This window comes from Moschus berezovskii, chromosome 12 (genome assembly GCF_049115385.1).
Source record: "Moschus berezovskii isolate FMDL1 chromosome 12, NW_MosBer_1.0, whole genome shotgun sequence".
NCBI classification, from domain to species: Eukaryota; Metazoa; Chordata; class Mammalia; order Artiodactyla; family Moschidae; genus Moschus; species Moschus berezovskii.
In genome coordinates, this window is record NC_142471.1 from 13,019,034 (window position 1) to 13,041,605 (window position 22,572).

At 42.2% G+C, this 22,572-nt stretch overlaps 1 protein-coding gene across 5 annotated transcripts in view; it reads left to right on the forward strand.

The window, feature by feature from the left end:
* The first annotated feature begins 210 nt into the window (after positions 1-210).
* The window catches only part of ZNF37A (zinc finger protein 37A), a 29,649-nt gene continuing 7,287 nt past the window's right edge, over positions 211-22,572 (forward strand). Inside the window, exons 1-3 of one of the 5 annotated variants that reach the window (XM_055425735.2) lie at positions 211-414; positions 1,765-1,823; positions 22,181-22,290. In XM_055425735.2, coding sequence (XP_055281710.2) covers positions 22,239-22,290 — 52 coding nt within the window. In that variant the 5' untranslated portion in view covers positions 211-414; positions 1,765-1,823; positions 22,181-22,238. Of the gene's footprint in view, positions 415-1,764; positions 1,824-22,163; positions 22,291-22,572 lie in introns of all 5 variants that reach the window. The other 4 variants (XM_055425733.2, XM_055425734.2, XM_055425732.2 and 1 more) reach the window with 4 other exon arrangements.

A 22,572-nucleotide genomic window follows, 5' to 3' on the forward strand; every position in this document is an offset into this window, starting at 1 on the left:
ACAGTGAAAGACAGGGAAGCCTGGAGTGCTGCAGTTCGTGAAGTCGCAAAGAGTCAGACACGACTTACCGACTGAACAATAACAGGCTTTCAAGAAATGTACTGTGCCTTTCCTGGGACAGGACGCGGCGGTCGCTATGGCCTTCTGCGCATGTGCGCTCCCTCCTCCCGCTCCTCTCCCTGCTAGCCCACAGGTTCCGGTCTGCAGCTGCAGTCTCGCGAGATGATTCCGGAGTTTCAGGCGTCCGGACCCGACTTCGAGGAGCCGGACGCTTCGGTGGACCCCCGCGGAGTTGAGACAGGCGACCGCGGGGCAGGTGAAGGAGGAAACGGCTTTGTCTCCAGACTCGGTGTGACTCTGACTCCGTTTTTATGCTCCTGGTGAGGACCAGCACGTCCCAGCGCTTGTTACCAGGTGAAGCTTGTTTTTCTCATTTCCAAGGTGCGGGGTGGTCTGAGATCTTGGAATACCGCGCAGAAACTGGCTTTCGGACTCCCAGTAGATGTGCACTTTTCTTCTCAGCGGAGAAACTTGTTTTTTTTTTCCCCACTCAAGGCCTCGCTGAATCCTCCTAACCGCCTGTGGTCAGCTTTGCCTGTGCCCTCAGTAGCCCTAGTTGGCTTTTACAGGAGGTCCCGCTTAAATTCCAGGAGCTTTAAATCTTGGACAAATATTCTGACCTTCTTAGGTCCACCTTTCTTGCAACAAAACAGCTTTTTGTGGAGTTTTAGAAAGGGTGAATCCGGGAGCAGGAGTCTCTAGCAGGACAGTCATTTCGCTTGTGACCTCAGAGGAGCAGACTCTGGTCCTCCTTCTGGACCAGGTGGTAGTGATGGTGGAAACCTTGGGCCAGCTTTCTGGATAAAAGGAACACAAAGTAGTACTTCCTGGGAGGTTGTGAAGGCATCCTGTGGAAGGAAGAGCTGACCAGCCACAGGGGAGGGAATTTACTTTCTTGCTCCCTTCACTCTACTCCACTTGGTGTATTCTGAGCAGATCCTGCACTCAGCACAACTAGAGACATAAATGATGTCCCTCTGTCCTGAGCGTGCAGAATCAGAGATGGTGCTGCAAGACAGGTCGTTAAGACTTGGACTTAAGACGGGTCTGTTTATGTTTTACTTAAAGCATGGAATTGGGGGGGGGTGGGCAGGAAGTGGGTAAAAAAGTGGTTAGTTTACAATCCTACATTTTGTTTGGGCAGAATCAAGGACAGCCATGGAGTCTCTTGATGGTCCAGGGATGTCTTTTCTGCCTTAACAACACAGAAGTCAAAACCAGTTATTGTTTTTAATTAAAAAATACTGTTGAGACCTGAAACCAAGTTAAGAGTAAACTCTTTTTCCCCCTCTTCCAGAAATACCCCATCCTTTTTTTCAGAACATTGTTGAGATTTTCTGGTTTGTAATGAACATTAGAAATTTTTGTGCTCAATATTTTTGCTCAGCATCAGTTTTAATGTTCTATTCTTTGGCTTTTCCTAATTGGCTTAATTAGTTTAATGTGTTGTTCACATTTTCTCTATGTTAAGAGCATACACTGTTAACAAATGAGCAGAAGACAAATGCTTTTACATTTGAAAACTAGCTTGTCCAAGTATTACATAATCATGCCAGAGTCATGCATGGACATGGAGTGCTCCCTCCCTTACTGTTATTTTCTGCCCCTTCTCAAGGCATCTCCTATTCTAAGATGTTATGCCAGCTACTAGGCTGGAGCTTTTTAGGCAGGTGATATCACTCATGACCTTTCCTTCTTTCTCAGGTGTACTCTCTCAGCTCTCTACATTCCTCCAGAAGCAATAGAAAATGATCACATCGCAAGTGAGTTGTTTAATTTATGCACAGTTTTGCTTAACAGTGATTATTTGAAGTTTATACCATGCCTATACATTCATTTGAAATAGCAGAAATAAATGGTTAACATCAGGGGAAAACAGAGCACAAGTCAGCAAATTACAGCCCATGGGCCAAATGAGGCATGCTGCCTGGCTTTTTATTGCCCACACACTAAGAATTTTTAGATGATTGAGAAACAAATCAGAAGTAATAGTCTGTGATGTGAAAATTGTGTGAAATTCAAATCTCAGTGTCTGTAAAACTTTTACTGAGACACAGCAATGCTCTTTTATTTATGGCTGTGACTGCCTTCAGATTGCAAGGGCAGAGTTGAGTGACAGACCTGAAACATTTACCGAAAATGTTTGCTGACCTCTGATAGAGAAGAGCAGATCAGTAGTGGGACAAAGATGCCATGTGGGTAAATGCAGATCCTATGATCTTACTGAGCTGTGAAACTGAGCCGTAAAAAAAAATTTTGATAGACTTCATTATGTGACGTTGTGAACCTTCTTGTGACGGTCTTGCAGTTGCATAAAGAAGTGGCTGGAATAAGGGGAATGATTCTTGTCTGTTCTACAGGAAAAGTTAAGGGATGTCAAAAGAAAATACGTGATAAATAATTCAAGTGAATTAGACTTAGGACATTAGGACATTAGAGCATTAGGACTCGTGGTTTTTCAAAGAAGAGACGATCTGGATAGACCAGGTGACCTAGGTTGTTTAGTAGGAGGAGGCAGGCTTTGTGACAATCCTGAGGGCTGGGCAAAATCTAAATCTTTGGAGAGTCTGAGTCTGGCAAGGGATTCCTCTTTTTTAATTTCGGTAAAATACACAGCATAAAATTCACATTTCAACCATTTCAAAGTGTAGAATTTAGTGACATTTTGTATATTAATAATGTTGTGCAACCATGACCACCACCTACTTCAAGAATATTTTCATCATACCAAAAGGAGACCCCATACTGTTGTTTAGTCTCTGAGTCCTGTCCGACTCTTTGTAACCCCAGGTACTGCAGCCCACCAGTCTCCTCTGTCTGTGGGATTTTCCAGGCAAGAATACTGGAGTGGGTTGCTATTTCCTACTCCAGGGGATCTTCCCAACCCAGAGATCGAACCTGAGTCTCCTTCATTGGCAGATGGATTCTTTACCACTGAGCTACCAGCTAATCCTAATAAGCAGTTCAGTTCAGTCGCTCCGTCATGTCCGACTCTTTGTGACCCCATGAATCACAGCATGCCAGGCCTCCCCATCCATCACCAATTCCCGGAGTTCACTCAAACTCATGTCCATAGAGTCGGTGATGCCATCCAGCCATCTCATCCTCTGTCGTCCCCTTCTCCTCCCACCCCCAATCCTTCCCAGCATCAGAGTCTTTTCCAGTGAGTCAACTCGTCGCATGAGGTGGCCAAAGTATTGGAGTTTCAGCTTTAGCATCAGTCCTTCCAGTGAACACCCAGGATTGGACCTCCTTTAGAGTGGACTGGTTGTACCATCACTTAATAAACAGCTACTTCCCATTTCCCCCAGCCCCTAGCTACGGTTAATCTATTTTCTTCTTGTGGGTTTGCCTATTCTGGGTAGCTCATATAAATGGAATCATGTAGCCTTCCGTGTGTGACTTCTTTCTCTTAGTGTGTTTTCAGGACCCTTCCGTGTTGTAGTTTGTATCATTACTTCATCACTTTTATGACCAAATAAATATTCCATTGTGTATAATACCTTTTGTTTATCATTTGATGGGCATTTGGGGGTGACTCCATGTTTGGTTATTGAGAACAGTGCTGTGAGCATTCATTACAAGTTTTTGTTTGAAGACCTATTTTCAGTTCTTTCCTAGGAGTGAAATTGATGGATCATGTGATAATTCTATGTTTAACTTATTTTGAAACTGGCAAACTGTGTTCCACAGCAAGGTCCCTTGCCAAGCCCATATGAATTTTATGTTTCAATTCTTCCATCCAGTTTGAATAGCTTTTATTTATCTATTTGTTGCCTAATTGCTCTGGCTAGAATTTCTAGTGCAGAGTTTAATATAAGTGGCCAAAGCAGGCATCCTTGTTTTTGTTGTGTTTTATCATCTTAATGTTCTTAAGTGTATATAGTTCAGTAGTGTTGTTTATTCACGTTATGGTACAATCAACCTCCAAAATATTTTCATCTTACAAAATGGAAACTCTGCATCCATTAAACAAAAACTCCCCATTCTTCTCTGCTCTCTGACCAGCGAAAGCCTCCATTCTACTTTCTGTTTCTATGAGTTTGACTACTCTTTGGTACTTCATGGAAGTGAAATCATACAGGACTTGTCTTTTTGTGACTGGCTTCTTTTACTTAGCATAATGTCCTCAGGGTTCATCCATGTTGTATGTGTCAGAATTTCCTTCATAATATTCCATTGTGTGTATATATATCACATTTTTGTTTATTCATTCATCTGTTGATGGACATTTGCTTCTGCCTTTTGGCTGCTATGCATAATGCTTTTATGAACATGGATGTACAAACATGTCTTGAGATTCCGCTTTCAGTTCTTTTGAATAAACACCAAGAAGTGGTATTGCTGGGTCACATGGTAATTCAGTTTTTTAAGAACACTATACTGTTCCTCACAGCAGCTGCACCCTTTTATATTCCCACAAACAGTGTACAAGGGTTCTAATTTCTACATACCCTCACCAGCACTTATTATTTTCAGGTTTTTTAAATAGCAGCCCTCATAATAGGTGTAGGTAATATTTGATAGTGGTTTTGATTAGCATTTCCATAATGATTGGTGATTTTGAGCATATTTTCATTAGCTAGCTGGCTAGTTGTATATTTTCTTTGGAGAAGTGTCTGTTCAAGTCCATTGTCTATTTAAAAATTTTTTTGTTATTGAATTGTAGGCATTCTCCTCAAACAGTCCCCAAACATTTCAAAACACAGTTCTTTGAAAATAAGGTACATAGAGGCATATTTTATTGTGTTTTGCAGATTTTTAAAAATAAATTGACGTTTTGTGGCAATTCTGCATTAAGAAAGTCTGTTGTGATATTTTTGCAAGACCATTTGATTACTTCTTAATAACACTCAACAACATTTCAAACTTTTTCATTATTATTGGGTTGGCCAAAAAGTTCATTCAGGTATTTCTGTTACCTCTTATGGAAAAACTCAAATGAACTTATTGGTTAACCCAATACTATACTTGTTAAGGTGATCTGTGATCAGTGACCTCTGATGTTATGACTGCAAAAAGATCATGACTTGCTGAAGGCTCCAATAATGATTCAGTTCAGTTGCTCAGTTGTATCCAACTCTTTGCGACCCCATGGACTGCAGCATGCCAGGCTTCCCTGTCCATCACCAACTCCCAGAGCTTGCTCAAGCTCATGTCCATCGAGTTGGTGATGCCATCCAGCCATCTCATCCTCTGTCGTCCCCTTCTCCTCCTGCCCCCGATCCCTCCCAGCATCAGGGTCTTTTCCAATGAGTCAGCTCTTCGCATCAGGTGGCCAAAGTATTGGAGCTTCAGCATCAGTCCTTCCAATGAATATTCAGGACTGATTTTTCTTAGGATTGACTGGTTGGATCTCCTTGCAGTTCAAGGGACTCTAAAGAGTCTTCTCCAAAACCACAGTTCAAAAGCATCAATTCTTTGGCTCTCAGCTTTCTTTATAGTCCCAACTCACATCCTTACATGACTACAGTAAAAACCATAGCTTTGACTAGATGATCTTTATTGATAAAGTCATGTCTCTGCTTTTAATATGCTGTCTAGGTTGGTCATAGCTTTTCTCCCAAGGAGCAAGCATCTTAATTTCATGGCTGCAGTCAGCATCTGCAGTGATTTTGGAGCTCAAAAAAATGGTCTCTCAGTGTTTCCACTGTTTCCCCATCTATTTGCCATGAAGTGATGGGACTGGAAAAGGTCAGTTTTCATCCCAATCCCAAAGAAAGATAATGCCAAAGAAATGTTCAAACTACCGCACAATTGCACTCATCTCACATGCTAGCAAAGTAATGCTCCAAGTTCTCCAAGCCAGGCTTCAACAATACATGAACCATGAACTTCCAGATGTTCAAGCTGGATTTAGAAAAGGCAGAGGAGTCAGAGATCACATTGCCAACATCCGCTGGATCATCGAAAAAGCAAGAGAGTTCCAGAAAAATATCTACTTCTGCTTTATTGACTATGCCAAAGCCTTTGACTGTGGATCACAACAAGCTGTGGAAAATTCTTCCAGAGATGGAAATACCAGACCACCTTACCTGCCTCCTGAGAAATCTGTATGCAGGTCAAGAATCAATAGTTAGAACTGGACATGGAACAATAGACTGGTTCCAAATCGGGAAAGGAGTACGTCAAGGCTGTATATTGTCACCCTGCTTCTTTAACTTATAGGCAGAGTACATCATGCGAAATGCCAGGCTGGATGAAGCACAAGCTGGAATCAAGATTGCCAGGAGAAATATCAATAACTTCAGATATGCAGATGACACCACCGTTACAGCAGAAAGCGAAGAACTAAAGAACCTCTTGGTGAAAGTGAAAGAGGAGAGTGACAAGTTGGCTTAAATTAGGGATGTTGAGCATCTTTTTATGTGGTTTTTGGCCTTCTGTATGTCTTTAGAGAGATATCTATTTAGATATTTTGCCAATTTTTTCATTCTTTTTTTGTTTGTTTCTATACACAGAGCTGCATGAGCTGTTTGTATATTCTGAATATTAATCCCTTGTCAGTTGCATCATTTTCATATACTTTCTCCCACTCTGTGGGGTTTTTTAAATTTTTTTATTTTTGCTGACGGTTTCCTTTGCTTTGCAGGAACTTTTAATTAAGTCACATTTGTGGGGTTTTTTTTCCATTATGTTAGGATGATTTAAAAAAACATGGTGCTGCAATTTATGAGAGAGTGTGCTCTTCCTATGTTTTCCTCTGAGAGTTTTATAGTATCCATCTGGTCTTACATTTAGGTCTTTAAATGTATTTAAAGTTTATTTTGAGTGTATTTTTGTGTATGGGTTAAAGAATGTTCTAAGTTGTTTTACATGTAGCTGTCCAGTTTTCCCAGTGCTACTTATTGAAGAGACTTTTTCTCCATTGTACAGTCTTGCTCCTTTGTTGTAGATTAATGTCTTTTGTCACTTAAATGTGATTTACAATTTCACTTCCAAAGGTCCTTTTCAGAATATGACCTTTCAATGAATTTTAACACAAAGTGTACAAAATGTATTAATTTACTAACTCAATTTTTATCATACGCTGGCAATCTCTTTACTATTCAGAAACTAGGTATTATAAAATTGGGACCCATTTGTCCAGTATAGACATAATATATGCAGTGAAGTATATGTAACACATGGAGCAATGGACAGTTGAAATGTTCTAGTACATACTAGCAAAACATCTTTTGCAGTCTTCCCTCTCATCTCCATCAATCCAATGAAAAAGCACAGAGTCTACTGTTCAGGGAGGAGGTTTAACAGTCCCATTTCTAAAGACAGTATTTCCCGTCAGTTGTTTTGGCCATGCTGGGTCTCCGCTGCTGTGCATGGCCTTTCTCTGCTTGTGGGGAGTGGGGCTGCTGTGTGTGGCAGTGCTTAGGATTCTCTTTGCAGTGGCTTCTGTTGTTGCAGAGCTCAAATCTGGAGTGCAGGCTTAGTGGTTGTGGCACATGGGCTTAGTTCTGTAGCATGTGGGATCTTCCTGCACCAGGGATTGAACCCATTTCCCCTGCTTTTAGCAGGCAGATTCTTAACCACTGGACCACCAGGGCAGGCCTTCTCATCAGTTTTTAAAATATATTTACAAGAAGTATTATTCTACTACTACTCCTTTTAAATACATCAAGCACTTCTAAATATCTAGAGAGACTAGATATTTTATATGAGAACTTACTTATCCACTATGTACACAGAACAGTTAATTAAAATAGCACACATGTAACAATGGTTATAACCTGAAGTATCTTCTAAATATGACCATTTTGACCTGAACTGTTCCCTCCCTCACTTCCTTCTCTCCACCACCAATCCAGTGGGCAAATAATAGGCACATGTAATATTTAGAGGTAGTTGAACAAATTCATATCCAAACATCATTTACAGAAGACAACTTTCCTATGAATTTCAAAAGAAAGTGTACAAAATGTGCTAATTTTATTACTGTGTCATACAGTGGTGATGTCTGTAACATCTAGAGACTAGATATTGCAAACTTAGGACTCATTTGTCCACTATACAGACTATATACACAACAAAATAAAATACACATGAGCCCAAAAATGGTTCTGTCTGAAAATGTCCGGGTATGAACACACTAGCGTGTTAACCTCTTCTAATTCTTTCTCTTCCACTTCCTCTGAGCCACTGAATAAGGACAGACAATAGTATACTGCTCACAGAGGTGGTTTAACATTTAACATCTCCAAAGATATAACTTTATATGAATCTAACCAAAAAGATATTTACAAAGTGATTATCTTACTCCCTCTACATTTAAAATACATTCAGTTCAGTCACTCAGTCGTGTCCGACTCTTTGCGACCCCATGAATCACAGCACCCCAGGCCTCCCTGTCCATCACCAACTCCCAGAGTTCACTCAGACTCATGTCCATCGAGTTGGTGATGCCATCCAGCCATCTCAACTCTCTGTCGTCCCCTTCTCCTCCCGCCCCCAATCTTTCCCAGCATCAGAGTCTTTTCCAGTGAGTCAACTCTTCGCATGAGGTGGCCAAAGTATTGGGAGTTTCAGCTTTAGCATCAGTCCTTCCAATGAACACCCAGGACTGATCTCCTTTAGAATGGATTCAGTCAGTCAGTCAGTTCAGTCGCTCAGTCGTGTCCGACTCTTTGCGACCCCATGAATCACAGCACACCAGGCCTCCCTGTCCATCACCAACTCCCGGAGTTCACTCAAACTCATGTCCATCGAGTTGGTGATGCCATCCAGCCATCTCATTCTCGGTCGTCCCCTTCTCCTCCCACCCCCAATCCCTCCTAGCATCAGACTCTTTTCCAGTGAGTCAACTCGTCGCATGAGGTGGCCAAAGTATTGGAGTTTCAGCTTTAGCATCAGTCCTTCCAATGAACACCCAGGATTGATCTCCTTTAGAGTGGACTGGTTGGATCTCCTTGCAGTCCAAGGGACTCTCAAGAGTCTTCTCCAACACCACAGTTCAAAAGCACCAATTCTTCGGCGATCAACTTTCTTCACAGTCCAACTCTCACATCCATACATGACCACGGGAAAAACCATAGCCTTGACTAGATGGACCTTGGTTGGCAAAGTAATGTCTCTGCTTTTCAATATGCTATCTAGGTTGGTCATAACTTTCCTACCAAGGAGCAAGCGTCTTTTAATTTCCTGGCTGCAGTCAGCATCTGCAGTGATTTTGGAGCCCAAAAAAATAAAAGTCTGACACTGTTTCTCCATCTATTTCCCATGAAGTGATGGGACCAGATGCCATGATCTTCGTTTTCTGAATGTTCAGGCTGTTGGATAGGATCAGATCTTGGTGCCAGAATGGGGACCTAGATGAGTACTCACACCACAGTTCCTTGGGGCCTTCACTACTGGTATTCTCTCCCCCATGGTGAGCTACAGCCAATCCCCACCTTCCCGGGAGACCCTCCAAGACCACTAGGTAGGTCTAGCCCAGGTTCCTTTGGAAGTACTGCTTTGAGCTGGGTCACACTGCACAAGACCTTAAGTGCACCTTTCAAGCATGTAGTCTGTGTTTCCCCCAGCCCTGTGGAGTTCTTGCACGCCCACTTGAAGCCCCACTGGCGTTCAAGGCTACATGCTCTGGAGATCTTCCTCCCAATGTCAAACCCTCGTACTGTCTTGGAGGGCTATTTTTAACGTGGGAATGTCTCTGTGTAGCCTGTGTGGGTTTTAACATTTTTCGGTCCTAGGGCTGTTTTTAGTTTGAATGTGTGCCACCTTGCTCTTCAGCTTATGCTTATCACCTTTAGAGCTGTGACTGATGTGGTGACCGCAGCCTCACCTGGATATTGAGCGGAGAAGCTTCCCCTTTGCTCTCTGGTGTCACTGCCCTCCCTCGCTGTTGGAGTACATCTGTTTTTCAGCTGTGTTTCTGATCTGTGGTGGTACTGGAGCACTCCCACTGGGAGAGAAGCCACTGAGTCCTCTTGTGGAGCTATTCATCTGCAAGCACCCTCTGTTATGTCACCTTTTACCCACTGTCCCTGCTCACAGATTATACTGTTGCTGGCACTGCTCACAGCCTCACCTTAACTGTAGGTGTTGTAGCAGTTGGCCCTGGCTTCTCTCAGGCCAGTTGTTTTCATCAGGTCACCAGCCTGGATTCACTGAGGTCAGGTCCCAGGATTGCAGTAATCATACATCTGGACCCACTGTGACTGCTTATGGGGACAGCTCAGCCCAGCCCATCCCCCACACGTTAGTGCCGCCAGAGCCCACTGCTGCTATAGCTAGACTCATCTCATTTGCAACAGCTGTTGTATATGTTTAGATGTTCTGTACATGTCATGTCTACAAAGTTTGTTTGGGGGAGTAAATCGTTTGTTCATGCAGCCAGCCTGGAGGAGAGATTTCAGCTCTTCTTCCTTAGCTGCACAGCCCCTGGGGTTCAGTTGTGGTTTTATCTTCCCCTCTGAGTGTGCGCTACCTATAGGTGTCTTTTCCCAGGGCTATCCCAGAGTACATGAAGCCCTCGCAGGTGGGAAGGGATCAAGGGTGCATGGGCCCGCCCAGGCAGGAGGGGGAAGAGGCAATGACTAACTGTGGCACACTTGCCCACCAAGTGGGAGGGGCCAGAGGTGGCAACCAGGGCCACACCAGCCCACTCCAGCAGGTTCCCCCCTAGTGCCCATAATGGAGGCAACCAGCATGTGGGGACAGAGGCTACAGTGGTCAGTGGTGACTTCTGTCTCTGCGTGTCACTGAACAATGCTGCTTCACTTCTGTGGCAGCCCGGCCTTTTCCACGAGCATTCCCAGTTATGGAGCTCCTCACACCCATTCTCAGGCTGCTTCCTCACAGGCAGTACCAGTCCTCTTTCCTAGGTCTGCTCTCCAAACACCCTGCTCAGCATCCAGCCCCCATCGCACTGGCAGACACATCTCCACCTGGGGCATGCAAAGCTGTGGCATAGATCTCACTCTGTCCTGCCTGCCACAGAAGGGTGCTACACTCTCCTCCAAACCCCTGAAGCCTCCTTTTTTATTTCAACTGATCCCCCTACCCCCGGTGAGGGAGCTTCCTTGGGTGTGGGAACCTCCTCTCCCGCTTAGGGGCATAGGTTCCATCCATTGCCACTTTTCATTTTCTTTCTTTGGTCCTACCTGGTTACCTGAGGATTAATCTTGTCCTTACAGGTGTCTGAGGATCTATGTTAATGTTCAGCAGGTGCTCTGGAAGAATTGTTCCACTTGTAGATATATTCCTGATATATTTGTGGGGAGAGATGAACTCCATGTCCTGCTCCACCATCTTGACTCCTACCTCTCTTTTAGCTTTTTGAGTAAAGTCTTTGTTTAGGAAGTTCAGTTTCTGGTCTTCCTCAGGAACATTTCTGTCAATTTACATTTTTCCTTTGGGCCATACTTTTTTGTTTCTTTGTATGCTTTGTGATTTTGTTGTTGAAACGTAATATTGTAATTTTAGAAATTGCTTTCTTGCTCTTCTCCAGATTTTTTTGTTTCTGATTGTTGAAGGCTATAGTTACCCATATAACTTTCAAACTGCTTTTTTGCAAGGTATTTCTCATCATCTATGGTCACTGAATTCTCTGTTCTTTTAGCTTGTGTTCAGTTAAGCATTTTGACAGACTGTTCCTTGAAAGCTGGGACAAAAAAAAAAAAAACCAAAAAACCAAAACCTCCCAAGCAACCACCTTTCCCAGTGTTTGCAAATTGACACAGTGCTGGAGTTATTTTTTAGGACTTAGCACACCCATGTTCAGTTGCCCTAGCCTTCGTATCCTGCTTGCACTGCATGTAGAGATAAACTAGACATACAGGCTTAGGTCTTCTGAGGTCTTTTCTAGGAATGCAACCTATCCTGGGTATGTGTCAGTTCAGTTCAGTCGCTCAGTCATGTCTGACTCTTTGCGACCCCATGAATCACAGCACGACAGGCCTCCCTGTCCATCACCAACTCCCAGAGTTCACTCAAACTCATATCCATTGAGTCAGTGATGCCATCCAGCCATCTCATTCTCGGTCGTCCCCTTTTCCTCCTGCCTCAATCCCTCCCAGCATCAGAGTCTTTTCCAGTGAGTCACTCTTGCATGAGGTGGCGAAAGTATTGGAGTTTCAGCTTTAGCATCAGTCCTTCCAATGAACACCCAGGACTGATCTCCTTTAAAATGGACTGGTTGGATCTCCAAGGGACTCTCAAGAGTCTTCTCCAACACCACAGTTCAAAAGCATCCATTCTTCAGCGATCAGCTTTCTTCACATTACAACTCTCACATCTATACATGACCACTGGAAAAACCATAGCCTTGACTAGACGGACCTTGGTTGGCAAAGTAATGTCTCTGTTTTTTAATATGCTATCTAGGTTGGTCATAACTTTCCTTCCAAGGAGTAAGCGTCTTCTAATTTCATGGCTGCAATCAGCATCCGCAGTGATTTTGGAGCCCCCAAATATAAAGTCTGACACTGTTTCCACTGTTTCCCCATTTATTTCCCATGAAGTGATGGGACTAGATGCCATGATCTTTGTTTTCTGAATGCTGAGCTTCAAGCCAACCTTTTCACTGTCCTCTTTCACTTTCACCAAGAGGCTTTTGAGTTCCTCTTCACTTTCTGCCATAAGGGTGGTGTCATCTGCATATCTGAGGTTATTGATATTTCTCCCGGCAATCTTGATTCCAGCTTGTGCTTCTTCCAGCCCAGCATTCCTCATGATGTACTCTGCATATAAGTTAAATAAGCAGGGTGACAATATACAACCTTGATGTACTCCTTTTCCTATTTGGAACCAGTCTGTTGTTCCATATCCAGTTCTGTTGCTTCCTGACCTGCATACAGGTTTCTCAAGAGGCAGGTCAGGTGGTCTGGGATTCCCATCTCTTTCAGAATTTTCCACAGTTTATTGTGATCCACACAGTCAAAGGCTTTGGCATAGTCAATGAAGCAGAAATAGATGTTTTTCTGGAACTCTCTTGCTTTCTCCATGATCCAGCGGATGTTGGCAATTTGATCTCTGGTGCCTCTGCCTTTTCTAAAACCAGCTTGAACATCTGGAAGTTCACGGTTCACATATTGCTAAAGCCTGGCTTGGAGAGTTTTGAGCATGACTTTACTAGGGTGTGAGATGAGTGGAACTGTGTGGTAGTGTGAGCATTCTTTGGCATTGCCTTTCTTTGGGATTGGAATGAAGACTGACCTTTGCCAGTCCTGTGGCCACTGCTGAGTTTTCCAAATTTGCTGGCATATTGAGTGCAGCACTTTCACAGCATCATCTTTCAGGATTTGAAATAGCTCAACTGGAATTCCATCACCTCCATTAGCTTTGTTCATCGTGATGCTTTCTAAGGCCCACTTGTTCCAAGATGTCTGGCTCTAGGTCAGTGATCACATTATCGTGACTATCTTGGTCATGAAGATCTTTTGTGTACAGTTCTTCTGTGTATTCTTGCCACCTCTTCTTAATATCTTCTGCTTCTGTTAGGTCCATCCCATTTCTGTCCTTTATCGAGCCTATCTTTGCATGAAATGTTCCCTTGGAATCTCTAATTTTCTTGAAGAGATCTCTTGTTTTTCCTATTCGGTTGTTTGCCTCTATTTCTTTGCACTGATCGCTGAGGAAGGCCTTCTCATCTCTCCTTGCTATTAATTCCTTAGTGTACGCAATTATTTTTGGTTATCTTAATCTCCCAAAAAAGAAACTCTATCCCCAGCATTTTTCCCCAGGCTTTAGGTAACCTATTGTATGTCTGTAGTAATCTTTTACCCAGGTAGCTATGGGTTTTTCTTTGGTCTTAAAATGTTTTTGAACAATGCCTACTGGTTTTCTGCCTGGACTGAATTCTTCATGATTTGCAATATTATGTTGATTTCAGACATATAACATAACTTGATGTTTGTATATATTTCCAAACGATAAACAAGATGTGCTTTTTCCAGCTGGGTTTACTCTCACCTCTCATATCCCATGTTTTATAGAAATCATTTTAATGGTTTATTTACATGTTGAATATTAATATTTTTTCTATTAAACAATGGAATGCTAATGAGTTAGACTTGCTTGAAGTATTCAGGTTATTTTGTTGTTGCAAAATCCAAAGTAATTTGTGAGAACAGTAGTTCCTGGCCTGTAGCAAAGCTGCAATTGAAGAATGACCATGTGTGAGGCTCTGTAAGTACCATCCCTTTATCAGCTCATGTAATTCCAGTGCTCTATCCTTTTAGAGGTGATGAATGGTAGTCATCAAAGGGTTTTATGTGGAAGGTAGAGAGTGATTTACTCAAAGGAACACTGAAAATGCTTGAGACTTTTTACCTGAGTTTGAGTCCACTGCAATAAGTGACAGTGGACTTGTTTTATCTTTTATTGCAGATTTTATCATCTCATTTTAGGTTGCCTATTTCAGCATTTCTCTTTATATAAATTCTTTGTTCATTGTTGGAACAATGCCACTTCTCTTGTTTCAGTGCAACTCAGCCTGAGTCCTCAGCCTGCGGCATTGTCCATGGTCATTATGGAGTGATGCTTTGGGTACATGTACTTCTCAGGAAGTTGACAGTCTTATGCTACCTGTTCAGTAAACAGAACCGCTTCCCTTCCATTTATAACCCCAACAACTGTCGTCTTTGGCTTTACTGGAACTAGTTAATGCTGATCGCGTACATTCTCACTTATTTCTTGTGTCATGTATTTCTCTTTCTTGGATTCTGCTGTTTTGATAGAGTATATTCTGAAATAATTTTGTAAAACAGGCTCAGGGATGTATGGTTTTTAATTTTATCATATATTTGTTTTTCTTTGTTGCATGAATGGCTTTTTGTCTGGCTATGTAATTCTGGGCAGGAAAGAAAGTTACTGTCTTCAGAAAATTGTAGGCATCTCTCTCTCTCTCTTTCCTCTGCTACTGACTTTTGCTGAGGATGAATCAGGTATCAGTTTGATTCTCATTTCTTTGCAGTCAGTCATTACTTGTTTACTTTCATCAGAAATTTCATCAGGTGGAGCTACATACACATTTTAATTTTTTTCCAGAAATGCTCCTTTGTATCCAGTGTGTTTTTTAAATCTGAAGATTCGTCTCTCTCTTTGGGCATATGTGCTGTTATTTCTTTTTTTTTTTCCTCTATCCTATTTGCTGTCCTAGAATTTCTTTTAGAGTGGTATTTATCTCTGGATTCATTCACATTTTATAAACTCTTCATTATTTTTCTGATTTTTATTTTGAGAGACAATTTTGTATTTTGTCAAGTTCATTTTCTGGTAGCCTTTTGAGAGCATTTATCTTACGTTTCCACAATTTAAGCAAATATGAACATTTCCAAGTACTCTCTTTTCTCTCTGATGGATTCTTATAGACAGCTGTTCTCATTTTATGTGGAAGCAATATTCTTTTGAATATCTTTGAGTATCCTTTTCTTGGCCATGCTGCACAGCTTGTGGGATAGTAGTTCCCTAACCAGGGATTGAACTCAGCCACGGCAGTGAAAGCACTGAGTCCTAACCACTGGATCACCAGAGAAGTCCCTCTTTGAGGATTCTGTGTAGAATATTTCACTGCTAAGTCGCTTAAGTCGTGTCCGACTCTGTGTGACCACATAGACGGCAGCCCACCAGGCTCCCCCATCCCTGGGATTCTCCAGGCAAGAACACTGCAGTGGGTTGCCATTTCCTTCTCCAATGCGTGAAAGTGAAGTCTCTCAGTTGTGTCCAACTCTTAGCGACCCCATGGACTGCAGCCTACCAGGCTTCTCTGTCCATGGGCTTTCCCAGGCAAGAGTACTGGAGTGGGGTGCCATTGCCTTCTCCTAGAATATTTCACTGTTTACCCTTATTTTTGTACTTCCCCCTCCCTTACTCTATTCTGTTAATTCTGATGGCTTACTTTTAATGCTTTGGTTCTCCCTACTTGTTTGATAAGTCTTCATTTTCTTTTCATATTTCTCTATGAAGATCTAGTTTGATTACCATCAGTAACTACGGCAAAGTGAATGGATAGTTAAGGATGTAGATGTGGATGTTTCTTACCACAAGGTTCTGTAGGTAATGACTAGGGATAGACACAGAGGACTTTCCTTCAGGCCAGGCAGGCAAGCAGGAGGTCCCCCTTCAGTTCCTGAAATGGAGGGTGATGCGTCCTGAAATTAGAGCGCTACGGTCTGTTGGTTTGTTCTTTTTAATGATTCTGTTTCTGTCTGGTTATATCTGTTCATATATTTGTTTGGATTCCAGATATAAGTGAAATCATACATTACTTGTCTTTTCCTGTATAGTTTATTTCACTTGGCACCCACTTGGTACATCCATGTCCTTCTCTGTCTCACTTGTTTCACTTAGCATGGTACTCTCTAGGTACATTCATGATACCACTCTAATGACAGAAAGTGAAGAGGAACTCAAGAGCCTCTCAGTAAGGGTGGTAGAGGAGAGTTATAAAGCTGGCTTGAAACTCAACATTCAAAAAACTAAGATCATGGCATCCAGTCCCATCACTTCATGGCAAAGAGAAGAGGAAAAAGTGGAAGCAGTAACAGATTTTATTTTCTTGGGCTCCAAAATCACTATGGACAGTGACTAAGCCACAAAATTTAAAAAACGTGTACTTCTTGGAAGGAAAGCTATGACAAACCTAGACAGCATATTAAAAAGCAGAGATATCACTTTGCTGACAAAGATCCATACAGTCAAAGCTATGGTTTCTCCAGTGGTCATATATGGGTGTGAGATGTGGGCCATAAGGAAGGCTGAGGGATGAAGAATTGATGCTTTCAAATTGTGGTGCTGGAGAAGACTGTTGAGAGTCCCTTGGACTGCAAGGAGATCAAACCAGTCAATCCTGAAGGAAATCAACTCTGAATATTCTGGAAGGACTGTTGCCGAAGCTCCAATACTTTGGCCACCTGGTGCAAACCCCCGACTCACTGAAAAAGACCCTGATGCTGGGAAAGATTGAAGGCAAGGTGGGGGTGGGAGCACAGGGTGATATGGTTGAATGGCATCACCGACTCAATGGACATGCTGCTGCTGCTGCTAAGTCACTTCAGTCGTGTCCGACTCTGTGTGACCCCATAGACGGAAGCCCACCAGGCTCCCCATTCCCTGGGATTCTCCAGGCAAGAACACTGGAGTGGGTTGCTATTTCCTTCTCCAATGTGTGAAAGTGAAAAGTGAAAGTGAAGTCGCTCAGTCATGTCCGACCCTTAGCGACCCCATGGACTGCAGCCTATCAGGCTCCTCCATCCATGGGATTTTCTAGGCAATAGTACTGGAGTGGCTTGCCATTGCATGAATCTGAGCAAACTCCAGGAGATAGTGTAGGATAGGGGAGCCTGGCATGCTACAGTCCACAGGGTCAGAAAGAGTCAGACATGACTTAGCAACTGAACCGCAACATTATGGAGACTGAAGTTTGAAGTGTTGTATTTCTTAGTTAACTTTGGGCAGAATTGTCCATATTGTCCATATACGCTCATCCCTGGTATCTGCTGAGGGTTGGTTCTAGATACCTCCCAAAGATATAAAAATCTTCAGATGCACAAGTTCCATACATAAAATGGTATAATATTTGCATATAACCTACTCACATCATGCCATGTACTTTTAAATTTTTCCCAGTTTTACTGAGATGTGATTGACATATAGCACATATGTTTAAGGTGTACAAAATAATGATTTGACTTACATCATGAAATGATTACCACAGTAGGCTGAGTGAATATCCATCATCTTATGGGTACAACACTAAGGGAATAGAAAAAAAAATTTTTTTCCTTTTGATGAAAACTCAGGATTGTCTGCTCTCAACTTTCATTTAATAACATGTAGCAGTGTAAATTATCTTTATCAGCTGTACTTAATCCATAGTACTTATTTATAACTGAAAGTTTTTACATTTTATCTACATCTAGTTCCTCCCTCCCCAACCACTGCCACTTGGTAGCCAGAAATTGTTTTATGTTTCTTTCTACTGGCCATCTGTATGTTTTCTTTAGAAAAATGTCTGTTCAAGTCCCTGCCCATTTTTAACTTTTTTTTTTTATGTCAAGCTGTATGAGTTCTTTATACACATTGGATATTAACCCCTTATTGGATTTATTATTTACAAATATCTTTTCCCATTCATTAGGCCGCCTTTTCATTTTGTTGATAGTTTTCTTCAATGTACAAATGCTTTTTAGTCTGATCTAGTCCCTACCTGGTAGTTTTTGCTTTTGTTTCCCTTGTTTGAGTAGAATGTCCGAAACATTGCTAAGACTAATGTTAAAGAGAAGGTACTGCCTATAGGTCTTGGGGGGGGGGGGTCAGGGGTTATTAGCTTTTTTTTTTTTGGACATGGCTTGTGGAATCTTAGTTCCCTGACCAGGGTTTGAACCCAGGCTCCCTGCCGTGGAAGCACAGTCCCCTAACCACTGGACTACCAAGGAAGTCCCCTGCCTATGTTTTCTAGAAGTTTTATGGTTTTAGGTCTGTCTTTAATCCATTTTGAGTTTTACTTTTCATGGTGTGAGCATGTAGTCCAGTTTTCCCAGCAGGATTTATTGAAGCTGTCATTCCCGTATTATATATTCTTGCCTCCTTTGTGATAGATCCTCTCATATACTTTAAATTGTCTCTAGATACTTATAATACCAAATACAATGTAAATACTATTTAAATAGTATGTAGCTGTAAGTAGTTGCTGGTGTGTGACAAATTCACTTTTGCCTTTTGGAACTTTCTAGTTTTTTTCCCCCAAATATTCTCAGTTCGTGGTTAGTTTAATCTGTGGATGTGGACCCTGTACATAGGGAGGGCCAACTATATAGAGCTTTTTTTTAAGTGTCCCAAGTTCATAGAATGGCTGCTCTTCAACTTTGGTCTTCATTAACTGCTGGATCTCCACAGAGTAAAGGGGATACTAAAATGCCCTAGCAGTCAACTGTCAGTTATTTTGCCATTCGTCTTACCACCTCTACTGACCCTTAGCCCTGGTTGGAGGGCTTAGAGCTTGGTGGTCACTGGCTGTGGTTGGAAGCTTCCACGTCTGTGCTTATATAAATTGTAGGTACCATGCCTGTAGTTTCTGTCTGATACTATCGCTCATATCATCTAGAAGTTGAGTAAAATTGGCTTCCAGTATATTCTGTTATTTGCACATTTATTGTTTCTTCCACTTATATTGCTAGAGGCATCAGAGGCTTCAGAAGTAGATGTGTTTTAAGTCTGCCATCTTTAATTGGAAGTGTCCGTTATTTGTGAAACTGTGTTACTTGTGAAACTGTTACTTATTATTTCCTATTATTCTCCTGTCATCTGGTTCTGTTCTTAAACATTTCAAAAAATTTCTTCTTGGCTTTCATAGCTTATTTTTCTTTCTTCTATCAGCCACTCAAATATTGGTATTCCTTCATATTCTGTGCTGGCATTTCTCTCTTTCCTTATTGCCTCTGTGACCATCTGATTCACTCTGATGACCCCAGTGACATGGAGTTGCCATTTTCACCCAGGTTTTTTTTCATACTAGAGCTCTCTCCTCTTTTCCAGACTCATCTATCCAAACTTCCAGTTGATACTCCACTTCCTTGTTCTGTTTATTCAGTGTACTGTATGTCTAGCATCTGTTTCATTTCACTGTGTGTCTGCCCTGCTCTTCCTTTTGTTTCCCCGACTTGACAAGAGGCTTCCAGAGCCTTTAACACAGATCATGCAGACCCTCCGAGAGTAACTCTTTCTCCCTCCCTTTGTTCACCAAGTTGTCTGTTTAGCCTCGCTGCTGCTGCTGCCCCCTCACTGTAGGCGATCCAGCTCCAACTGTGCTCTCCAGCGCAATCTCCACCCTACTTTGGGATCACTGCTTCCTCAGCAACAGTTCGTTTAAGTGGGACTGAATTGTGTGTTTATTGGCTTCCTGCTATTCACAGCAATGACCTGGGGTGATTAGAGGTGGGGGAAAGAGGGAGGCTATGCCCCAAGGGAGTGTGCAAGATAACTGTGTGTATGTCACATATTGTCCATTCTTTAGGACACAGGAAGAAAATACTAGCTTGTTTATTTAGATTTTAATCTGAAAAGTAAGAACAGAATTAAGTTATTGTATGTGAATTGATAATATTTAATTTATAGAGAAATAAAACTAGTGGTTGCTCAAGAATTTTATGGATTAGGTTGAGTGATGAAATATCTGGAGATCACCAACAGAATTTAAGCAAAATATAGTCCCTGGTTTCCTTCCTCCAAACCTCCTTCCCCTGCCTCTGCAGCCTTCATCTCATCACAGCTTCAGACTTGCTCTCCTGTCCTTGTGCAGTCCACTGGCTTGCTACACATTTTCTTTTCTAGCAGTTTTGCCATATATTTGCAAAGAAACTACTATTTCTATATAAGCACTGGAAGTTTTATATGCTCAGTGAAATCCAGGGTGCTGACACTCTCACATGAACTTGCATAGCATCCCTTTATGATCTCTGTCTGCATTGCATGTATTTGTGATATAAATTCTTTAAGTTATATGGTAGGTATGTCTTGATATGTTTCCTTATGAGAATAAGTTCTTTGAGACCAGAAGACTAAATTATTCAACTTGAAATTCTCAAAAACTAGGACAATTTCAGTCATAATAAGGCATGAGGGTGGTTTATTACTTAATGGAAAAATAATTTGCCAGTGGTATCTCTACCATGGTTTCTTTTGTTTAATCCCGAAGTGTAATACTATATACACTTTAACACCAAAAGATAACACTTTAACACTTACTATGTATGCTACATAGTAAAGATCCTTTGTTAACATTTTTACAGGAAAATGGTAAAAATTAGTCTTTAAACTCTTATTTTCCCCCACATCAATCACCTGATTCTCACCCCTGGAGATTGAGCCAAAGTACAATTGCACTCACCTCACACGCTAGTAAAGTCATGCTCAAAATTCTCCAAGCCAGGCTTCAGCAGTATGTAAACCGTGAACTCCCAGATGTTCAAGCAGGTTTTAGAAAAGGCAGAGGCACCAGAGATCAGATTGCCAACATCCGCTGGATCATGGAGAAAGCTAGAGAGTTCCAGAAAAACATCTATTTCTGCTTCATTGACTATGCCAAAGCCTTTGACTGTGTGGATCACAATAAACTGTGGAAAATTCTGAAAGAGATGGGAATCCCAGACCACCTGACCTGCCTCTTGAGAAACCTGTATGCAGGTCAGGAAGCAACAGTTAGAACTGGACATGGAACAACAAACTGGTTCCAAATAGGAAAAGGTGTACGTCAAGGTTGTATATTGTCACCTTGCTTATTTAACTTATATGCAGAGTACATCATGAGGAATGCTGGGCTGGAAGAAGCACAAGCTGGAATCAAGATTGCTGGGAGAAATATCAATAACCTCAGATATGCAGATGACACTACCCTTATGGCAGAAAGTGAAGAGGAACTCAAAAGCCTCTTGATGAAAGTGAAAGAAGAGAGTGAAAAGGTTGGCTTGAAGCTCAACATTCAGAAAACAAAGATCATGGCAACCGGTCCCATCACTTCATGGGAAATAGATGGAAAAACAGTGGAAACAGTGTCAGACTTTATTTTTTTGGGCTCCAAAATCACTGCAGATGCTGACTGCAGCCATGAAATTAAAAGACGCTTGCTCCTTGGAAGGAAAGTTATGACCAACCTTGATAGTATATTAAAAAGCAGAGACATTACTTTGCCAACCAAGGTCCGTCTAGTCAAGGCAATGGTTTTTCCCGTGGTCATGTATGGATGTGAGAGTTGGACTGTGAAGAAAGCTGATCACCGAAGAATCGATGCTTTTGAACTGTGGTGTTGGAGAAGACTCTTGAGAGTCCCTTATACTGCAAGGAGATCCAACCAGTCCATTCTAGAGGAGATCAATCCTGGGTGTTCATTGGAAGGACTGATGCTAAAGCTGAAACTCCAATACTTTGGCCACCTCATGCGACGAGTTGACTCACTGGAAAAGACTCTGATGCTGGGAAAGGTTGGGGGCGGGAGGAGAAGGGGACGACGGAGAATGAGATGGCTGGATGGCATCACCGACTCTGTGGACATGAGTTTGAGTGTACTCCAGGAGTTGGTGATGGACAGGGAGGCCTGGTGTGCTGTGATTCACGGGGTCGCGGAGAGTCGGACACGACTGAGCGACTGAACTGAACTGATGGTTTTCTAGGGATTCTTGTCATTCAGGGATGTGACTGTGGGCTTCACTCAGGAGGAGTGGCAACAGCTGGATCCAGTTCAGAGGATGCTGTACAGGGACGTGATGCTGGAGAACTACAGCCACCTCATCTCAGTGGGTAGGCAGCACTTGTTTCCCACGTAGACTCCCAGTGTACATGGCCTTTCTTACTTAGAGAAACTTGTGGGATTTTTGTAGACTAAAGAGACCAAGGACAGTTTATCCCTTTTGAGTACCAGAAAGAATGTGTTGTCCTCTGCCCACGCAGAGTCGTATCCAACTCTTTGTGACCCCATGGACTATAGCCCCCCAGGCTCTGTCTATGGAATTCTCTAGGTAAGAACACTGGAATGGGTTGCTGTTCCCTTCTCCAGGGGATCATCCCAATCCAGGAATCAAA